Source organism: Cibotium barometz, chromosome 5, assembly GCF_041138505.1.
Source record: "Cibotium barometz isolate CiBa-2024 chromosome 5, ASM4113850v1, whole genome shotgun sequence".
Taxonomy (NCBI): domain Eukaryota; kingdom Viridiplantae; phylum Streptophyta; class Polypodiopsida; order Cyatheales; family Cibotiaceae; genus Cibotium; species Cibotium barometz.
In genome coordinates this window covers 19,934,994-19,944,804 of record NC_141050.1, presented here as the reverse complement: position 1 = coordinate 19,944,804, position 9,811 = coordinate 19,934,994, and the positions used below count along the sequence as shown (strand labels likewise).

At 39.6% G+C, this 9,811-nt stretch overlaps 1 protein-coding gene across 1 annotated transcript; it reads left to right on the top strand.

Annotated features, from left to right (window-relative positions):
* The first annotated feature begins 638 nt into the window (after positions 1-638).
* Positions 639-1,316, top strand: LOC147638177 (uncharacterized). The gene is made up of 2 exons (XM_086795006.1): positions 639-1,014; positions 1,125-1,316. The coding sequence occupies exons 1-2, from the start codon at positions 714-716 to the stop codon at positions 1,136-1,138; spliced, it is 315 nt and encodes a 104-aa protein (XP_086651132.1). The 5' UTR covers positions 639-713; the 3' UTR covers positions 1,139-1,316.
* Positions 1,317-9,811: the final 8,495 nt, after the last annotated feature.

The following is a 9,811-nucleotide window of genomic DNA, read 5'->3' as shown; positions in this document are numbered from 1 at the left end:
TTGTAGAATATGCTACTACAATAAGCCTGGCATGGCCAAGTATTATCCCACCTTCTCAACTTTCCCTCCACCTTGTATATAGCCCATTGAGCCATTGAACCAAGTGTTTGTTTGAGACATGGACCACTACATGTGGGACACGAATTCACTTTGATTTTTTTAAGAAGTATCAAGGTCACAGCTGGAACCCCTGTGTAGTATAGCTCCAGTGTTCACCTTAGGGTGCTGTATCTTTTTTGATACCTAATTTAAATTTCTTTGCATTAAAAAAAAAAGTATCAAGGTCCACAAGTCATTTTATTTTGAGTGGGACACAACTCTAGGCAGGGTTGATGGGGGTCTTTAAGATGGTCTTCAAAGTTGGCGATAAATGACAACGAGATTGAGGCTTGCAATGTTCTCAACCGTGTTGATGAGGTCTTTAAAGTTGGCGATAATAATGAGCTTCATGCTTACAAGTCAACGAGGCCGTTAAAACTTCTCGAGGGAGCCGGGAGTCGGGCGCGCTGCGGGCCAATTGACGTGCACGAGCGCACCAAACGTTTCCGCCCGTCTGTATATGGCGGTGACAGTGTGTGGCGGGACGTCACGTAGCAGACTGTAGGACTAGGGATCGCTGCACTTTACTATAAAAAAGCTTGCAGAGGGGTTGGTTAACATATATTGGCATCGCTAATTAATCTGAAGGCTCTCCCTACTACCGATTGATAGAAATGGAGAGTAGAGTCCTGCCTGCCCTGGTTCCGGCACTGTTGCTCCTTCTTGTCATGGGCGTCTATAACTCCGGCCCTGGCGCAGCTGCCGCCAGTTGCCCCAGCATGAACCAGCTGGCATCTGCCTGCGCGCAGTACGTGATCGGCCAAAATCCGCCTGTGCCTCCCCCTAGCAGCGGCTGCTGCAAACTGCTGAAGTCGGCGCCTGCGTCCTGCCTCTGCAGTGCGATTCCCCCCAACGTCAGCATTAGCAACAACGCCATCGCCAACGTCCGCAACGGCTGCGGCATCGGGATCAGCTGTGCGTGTCGCTCCACACTAAAGCAATTCTATGTATACGGTTAACTCGATTCATGTGCATTTCCTAGTTTTCTCGCTAAATTTTGTACTCTTCTTGTGTATTGTCTCCAGGTGGCCGGAAGTAGACTGCAAATGATCATATATTGGAACCCGACTAAATAGTTATACGTAGTAGCTGCGCGCTCTATATTGCCGGCCAGCTTCCCTTACCGCTGCATCTGTCCCCGCCAATCGTCAGGCCTTTATTAAACTGAAGAATAAGATCCATCATATAAATTCATATGTAGTAACTTGGTTCTCAAAGCCGTTGCGTTTCGTGTACAGTACTGTGTATTGTGTGCGTGTGGGCTCAGGCTATATTTCCATAGAAAGCACGAGAGAGACGAGAAATAATTACTGCTGAAAGGTCTACTACTGATTGTACATAGCTGCGTATATTAATGTTATGAAAGCATGGTATACTATTGTACATAGCTACGTACATTAATCTTATGAAAGACTGGTATACTATTGAGTGTTAGCTAGTAAATCTTATGAAAAAGTTACGCATTCACTGAGGAATCGACAACGTCACCACGGCCAAGTAGTAGTTCCAAACCTCCACGACTTATTCGCACATATCCGCTTTTAGCGAACGTAAGGAGCGGTGTTAAGAAAAAGGCGTCCTTTAATGTATTTTTCCCGTCTCGATTTTGGAAAAAAGAAACCGGTTGTTCGCCTCGAAACTAACGGAGAAGATTTTGAAAATTTCAGTTTTAAGACTCCTCAATGTGTTTTTTTCAAAGGAAAAACCCACCAAGGTAGAAATCTCTCCTTTTTTTTTCTACTAGTTTAGAAATTATTTTTGCTTTTTATGACAATGGTAAAGACTTGTTCAATTTGTGAGGGGCGCTAGGATGGTTTGCCAATTGGTTCACGCATGTGGCATACCCCTAGGGAGCCTTCAAGGGGGTCACGGTCAATGCAATTTTTTTTTTTCATAGCACTTCAAAGAGCAATTCTTGACTTTTTCTCATACTTCTTTAGCATATCCAAATGCCCCTACAAGGGCTCTCCAACCTTTAAAAACAGACAATGGTTCACGCACGCAACATATCTTAAGGGAGCCACCACCATACCCCTAGGGAGCCGGTCATCCAGATCCCACTAAGCACTTGCCTTACAAGATACCTTTGTGAATTGCAACTACTTCAGTGACGCCCGATTAGATTTAACGCCGCCTCAAAACTACTTAAAATTAGTGGAAGCATATAATGCTCGCTCAATACACTTTCAACCTCGCTCATTTTTAACCTTGAGAACATGCTTGTAAATCTGTCTTCCTTTATTTGACATGATCTCAGTTTCGGCACATTTTCACTCTCATGGAGAAGTGCTAGAGAAACTTTTTTCCCTGCTAGTGACGAGTTGAGGTACAACTGGGTTTCCCTATTCAAGATCTCCTTATTAATCGATTTTATAACCAAAAACCCATAAATTTTATAGGTTTTTGTAAAGACGAGTAAATTCAATCGATCTTTTTTTGAATTTTAACTGGTGCAAAATACACTAAAGGATGGTTTTTTTGGCACTAGTCACGATGCACCTGAAAACATTTAAGTGTATCACGTAAGTTCTCTAAATGGAGTTCCTCAATTCACATTTTGAAAAAAAGCATTGAAATAATCAAGAGATTTCACTAACTGGAGTTCTCTAGTTCACATTTTGAAAAAAAGTATAAAACTATACTTACGTAAGGGGTTTTTAATGAATTTTCACATTTTTATGAAAAGCATACAGAAATATACTTATAAAAGTTATCTTAATGGATTTTCACTTTTTTTGCAAATTGGTTCTTAAATGAATGTACATAATAGACTTTAAATGAGTTTTGGAAAAGAAATCAATAGTTTGGTATAAAAAAAGGGTCATTTTAATTACTTAAACCATAAATAACACATTTATGGTTTCTCCTTGAATGCATATGATACATAAGTTTTCCATAGAGTGAACCCCTCAAGTCTTCAATAAATGTTTGCTAGCTTCAACATGATCCATAAGCTTTCCATAGAGTGCAGCCCTTGAGTTAATAAACATTTGCTAGCTTTAGTATGCTTCAAAGACATGCAATTAGAAAGAACTTAATTGAATACACTGAATACTTGGACTATATTCTTACATATGAACAAGTTTAGCACTAGTTGGAGCAACTCATGACCACTCGATGGTAATTGGCGCTCGTAAATGTGAGAGCATGCTCTTAATAAGCTAGTTTATCTAGTCCTTGTGAGAACATCACCATATTCATGCATATTAACAAGTTTACTACTAGTAGAAGTAGCCTCTCTCGATCGTGGGTGCTCGTAATTTTAAGAGCATTCTCTTGATAAGCTATTTCATCCAATCCTTGTGAGAACATAGTCCTATAGTTGTGATAAGCCCTTATGAATGCAAAGTTCAAACATTTATACTGGGAAAGGGGACATGAGTTAGCAAGATCAAGACTCAATAAATAAAACAAACCAAGGTAATTGGCAAGCATGCAAAGTGTTGGCATGGGGGGGCATTGATGTGGTTTACCCCAAAAGAGGAATTGATGTTGAAGTGTCTAGATCAAGGTATAGTCGAGACCATTTCGGCACAATTGACAGGAGGCATTGGTGCCTCGAGGGGTGCACTACTAGAAAACCCCAGGTATCACGTGCGTTCAAGAGGTATTTAAAAAACCCCTTAACTTAAATTTCCCCCCCAATAAAACAACCCCTCTTTACTTATTATGAACTAAGTTCGGATTTTTTTCTAAAGTTGAATTAAAAAACCCCTCATGTTAATGTGATCCTGCTAATTTTTCTCAATGTATCTAATTAAAAAACCCCTTCTGTTGAACTCACTTGGTACACTAACATTTTTTGAGGTGAACTCCCGAGATGGGTGCCTAGATTGACATTGGCAAATGAGCTACATGGTCAATAAATGGAATGCCCAAGTTTATGGACATAAGTTCTGGAGGCAATATGGTATGCATGTGATGAGTGGCTCAAGTTAAATTGGAACCTTGCAAGGGGTGACTTGGGTTTGGATGTAGGGTGGATTTGCTTTCGGACTATCTAATTGTTTAGCATTTAAACTTTTTGGGTGATGTACCTGCATCCTATACTAGCTCTACCCTCCATGGGGAATGCTCTACTCAATCAGTGGGGAGCCATATAAGCAGTAAAAGGAGGGTTTAGAAATTTACGGTGTAAACCCATTTCTTAGAATGGTGGTTAAGGGTCCAAATTTCTTCATAGTTTGCTTGCCAAAAAGGGCATTTGGTGTGTATGGTAGGTTGGGTTTGCCTCTTGTTGCCAATTGTCAATGTCGTCTCTCTTTGTTGGGATGCTCCCATTTAGGGATATGTATTAGGTTGTGCTCGGGCCCTTTCTTTGTTGCTTTCTTGCCCTGTGTTGTCTCTCTGATTCCTTCTCTTTATTTTGGGTTTTTTCTTTTGCTTTACCTTTGTCAGGGCTACCATTTGCGTTGTCGGCTTTTTTCATGCCCTATCTTCAGCTTTGTTTCTTTCCTTGTTGTTATTTTTCTCTCCCTTTCTGTTTTTCTCTCTTATTCCTTTCATAATCTTCAATGTTTCTTCTACTTGGTTGCTCTCCGGAGTTTCTACCTACTTTCCTTTTGTCTTTACTACTCATTCTGCTTCAGTAGAAAAAAATTAGACTAAAAATGGACGCTCTAAGAAGAGCCATGTCATCACTTTTCTAGAAGAAAGGGGGATGTGGTGAGCCTTATGTATCTTATGTCAAAACCCCGATATGTGACATACCATTGGAAAGCCCTTGAAAATTAGATCCACTATAATACAACTCACCCATAGTAGCGATGCATATTTGTGTAGCTATGGTGGCCGTCGCTTAAGCGTCACAAATGCATCGCTTCGCACCTACAACATGGCTTAAGCGACGCCTGCTGCTTCGGTGTCACTTAAAGACGGTTGTCCCCAGTGCGTTGCATAAACGATGATGGGCAACACGTAAGCAACACACCAATGAATATTTTAAATGATTAAAAATTGGCATTACAATGTGACGGTTCTCTCTGTTGCTCTCACATCTACATAATATAGTGTGATGGTTATCTCTATCTCTCTGTCTCTCTCTCTCATTACAATACTTCTCTTTCTCTCTCTCTCTCTCTCTCTCTCTCTCTCTCTCTCTCTCTCTCTCTCTCTCTCTCTCTCGACTGGAATTGGATTAAGCACACATTAAAGAATTCTCTCTCTCTCTCTCTCTCTCTCTCTCTCTCTCTCTCTCTCTCTCTCTCTCTCTCTCTCTCTCTCTCAGGTTGAGCACACAAGTGAGCAAAGATCAGTTCAACATGGTATATTATAACATCGGTAAGCACATAATTATTCTTCAACAATTTACATTTGTGTACAAAGTTGAACATGCACTACAATAGAATGAGGTGTAGTAGAAAAAATAGCAGTGCTTTTATAACTAGAAGGGTAGGGAGATTCGGGCTATTTTCACTGCTAAAAAACCTACTTTTCTCGCTGCACAACGGGTTCACTTGCTGAGTAACAAAATAACGCTACTCAATAGCGAAATTTCATTGTTCAACAATGAAATAGTGTTATTGAGCAGCGATATTTTGCTGTTCGACAGTAAAAGTATTGTACAGTAAAAAAAATTTGGGGCAGACTGGGGAGTCTGCACAAGACTCCCCAGTCTACCCCAAACTCTTTTATTTTATTAAAACAGAGTCATGGTTTTATGACACAAACATAAACATGAAAAACACAGATTGGGAAGAATGCAATTGAGCCCAAAACTTATTTTATTTCACAAATTGTCGGGCCTTTGGCCTTTTATACAAAACTATATCAATGAAGAGATGGCTAATTGGATAGGAGGCAGAGTGATACGAGGAGGCATTTGGGTGGAGTTAAAAGGCATGACGATGGTGTCATTGTGAACACCATTTAAGATGGTATATGTGATTGAGGCAATAATGCCTTGGGAATTCATGATACCCAGCTTAAGGGTGGCAGTGAGACAGACTCGAGGGTAACATGTTGGCCGATTGATCTTGAAAAACTAGAGGAAGAAATACAAATTGCTATGCAAAACATGTTAACAGAAAAGGATCGATGTAAAAAGTGGTCTTATAACTCAGGGGGTTCACTAGAAGTAAACCATCATGTGTATCATGTGCATTCAATGCCTATTTTAAAAAGTCCCTTATCTGTGAATTTTTCATGAATAAAACATACCCTTCTTCTATTCAACGTGTGAATACCCCTTTAAATGGTACCCTTTTGTATGTAAAAAAAATGTGTTAAAAAAGGAATTTTAAAAATCCCTTTTGTTGAACCCATGTGCTACGCTTACATATTTATAAGTGGACCCCCCCTCCCCCCCGCCGAGTCTAATAATAACCTCAAAGATAAGGAAATCAAGGTGTGAGACCTTGTACTTATGTACGGAGTCCACAATGAAAAGAAGAAACTAAAATATACTAGTAAAGTACCATTTCGAGTCTACAAAATAACACCTCAAGGTACTATGCATGTTGAAACTCTAGACGGGGTCGAAACCGTTGGCTTCCTTAATGGTAGTAAATTCAAAATCTATTATGGTCCTCTTACTAAAGAAGCCTTACAAGTTCCACATGATAAGAAGGCAGCCAAGGAGAAAGAGGAACTAAAGAAAGCTCAAACTGACAAGAGGCTAACAAAAGATAAATCCGATAGTATAGCAAGGATGAGAAGCTATTTTGGGATCCACACAAGCCTTTTTGGGAGAGGTTTAAGGAGACACAAAGGATCACATAGCACCTCTACAAACATCCATTCAATTTCCTAGTCCTTATGGTAAAGTGCTTTATAATGCATTAGTTGATATGGGGGCTAGTCATAATTTAATTTCCTTCAATGCATGGAACCAGTTGGGAAAACTCCAACTCGTAGATACCTCCTTAAAGGTAAAAGGTATCCATGGTATAAATACCAAGGTTCTTGAGCTATTACAAATAGAGACATACTGTGATGGCAGCAAGCACTTGGTGGGAGACTTCTTGGTTATGTCTACCAGAACATTACATGAGCCGATAATACTTGGTCGTACATGGATGAAGGCTACAGGATGTATGATTGACCAGTCGACAAGGTGTGTCTCTATGGGTGAAACCACAGTTGAATAATATACTCATGAACCCCTGGGTAGCCACCTCTCAATATTATATCAAGGGTCGCCAATGAGGAGGAAACTTCAACATCCACAAAATATATGGAAACCCCCTCCTTTTCAATGTCCACTATTCAAAAAACTTCTAATTCTTTTACCTCCACATAGCAAACACTTGCATATCACAAAAACGAGCAGATACAACGAGTTATAAAGTGGCAACACAAATCTACCTTGAAATGGGTTCCCAAATTTTCTCCATATGTGCCACTCAACCAACAAAGAGGGCCCTCAACACAATAATCGGTGCTGCAGGAAGTCCAAATTACAAGTTACTCCAAAATAGATACCCAAATGCTTATTGAAAGCTCAAGGCTACTACGAGGGTAACCATTGTATTTTTGGATACCAAAACATAAATGTATACCACTAGTCTCACTACCACAGCTTACAAATTCCCAAATCTCCTCATTAGTGATGGATAAATGCTTTAATAAACCAAATGCCGACAAATGGGAATCTATTGTAAAAAAACCTTCACCACCAATTCCCAAACAAATATGGATCCCAAAGAGAAACTCTATCACAATGAGACATGGAGATTGATGGTGAAGCTTCTACAACACTAAAGGTTACAAAACCATTGTTGGACCCCATTGGTTTCCCTAGAGCGACCCACTACGTAAGAATCAACTCCATTGCTCATCTATAAGGACAAACCCATAAGCTCCATCCGGTCTTATGAGAGAATTTTAAACACTGATGGAGAAAAGTTGGAAGGGATGGTTGCAAAAAAACATATAATACCTTCTGCGAGGTCAAGGTATGATAGAAATTAGGAAGGGGAGACTTATGCTAATATCATTACATTTAGCCTCTACGTTTTTCTCCTCACCAAAGTTCATGTATGTATCAAGAGTGAGCCTGTTGAAAAAAGATAACCCATTACAATATAGCTTGAACCAATAATGTACAGGAATATATCAACTATACACATACTAAAAATATGAATAACCATAAAAATAAAAAATAATTTTTTAAAAAAGACCATGAGAAAGAGCACATGTCAAATAAGAGAATGAAGTTTAAGACTCTTATGTGACTATAGGCTGAGAGAATGAAGTAAGAATCTACTATGACTAGAGGCTAAGAGAATGGACTTTTTGTGGATCGACACGAGTGACCCTATCCTGGTCTCAGATTATTAGGAATGGTACTATCAAGGGTAGCTACGTATTCCTCTTTTCCAAACCCACTCAAGCTGCACCATTAGGGAAGCGATGTTATGGAGTTACCTTTGTGGACCTTTTCTACCTACAGTTCCATCCCCTTTCATCATGCTTTACCTATGAGTATCATATGTGGTATGCAGCATCCTACTTATGTTGCATTGTAGAACCTATTTTAGGTGTTATGGGATAGGACTATTGCAATCCATGGTAGGAGAGACATCACAACAACACAATAACGTGAGTGTACATTACGTAGTGGGAGGACCCTATCAAGATAGAACTGCATAGGAACAGCTTGTCGAGTAGGGGAGGAATGTACATCACCGAGTGGGAGAACCCTATCAAGATAGAACTGCATAGGAATAGCTTGTCGAGCAGCATGGGAGGAGAGAAAGAACTTATGGAATTACACCGTCATTCTATGAAGTAATGTTACCGACTCCTTGACCGTATCCTTGATCTCCATGGAATGGGACCTTGTGGCTAAAAACCTATCAATAAAGGGCTTTCAAAAATTTTAAAAAAACCATTCTTGTAGAGGTACCTAGCGGTTCTTAGATACTCTTGTATGAGGTATTTTGGGCATTGCTTGGGTCTCTGTAGGGTGGCACCCTACTTTTATATTTTTCTATTTTTATTAAATAAAAATAAAAAATAAAAGAATCAAATCAAACGCATGTAATAATCACTTATCAGTTTCATTTATGAGGTAGATAATAGCTAGAGATGGTTTCACCAAAATGATAGTATGTAGAGACTAAGGTTATAACCCAAGGCATGCTTTTTCCTCCATCTTAAATTAGATAGAATTTGGACCGCCGACCTTAATATTACCCTTGTCTTAACTAGAAAAATTTGACTAGTCACAAAAATATTTCCTCTGCTTGATTAGGTGTTTAGTTTATGCCTAAATTTTAATATTTTCTACAAGAGAACCTTACTCATTGTACCATGTTGCCTTGCAGATCTTCTACCAACATGCATCCAGCATATAGCATCGACGAATCTCCATCCCATATTTCGAGGATGAAATCTACATCAAGAAGGGGGGTATGTTAACCCTTTCCGAAGACCTCTATGGTGTCGACACCGGACATCGTATTATTTTCACTGATTTTGGGCCACAAGTGTCAGAATGGCCGAAATTCATAGGAAAACCATGTATTGTAAATTTTCCAATGTGTGTGCTCACCGCTTGTCTATTAAAGGTGCACCACAAGATCCTAGGTTAAGAGTGCTAGCTTTAGAATAGGTGTTTACACTAGCTAGAGTGGCCAAATGAGCCCGAGAACCAGACTTTTAACTTTGGTTGCCCAAGAGTGTGAACCCTAGAGGTCACCTACAAAACCTAAAATGTAACTCTCATGACTCATTCTCTTATGCAACTAATAGATTTCTCTTATTCTCT

Coding starts and splice junctions, on each gene's coding strand:
- LOC147638177 (XM_086795006.1), top strand. CDS start 714: ATGGAGAGTAGAGTCCTGCCTGCCCTGGTTCCGGCACTGTTGCTCCTT.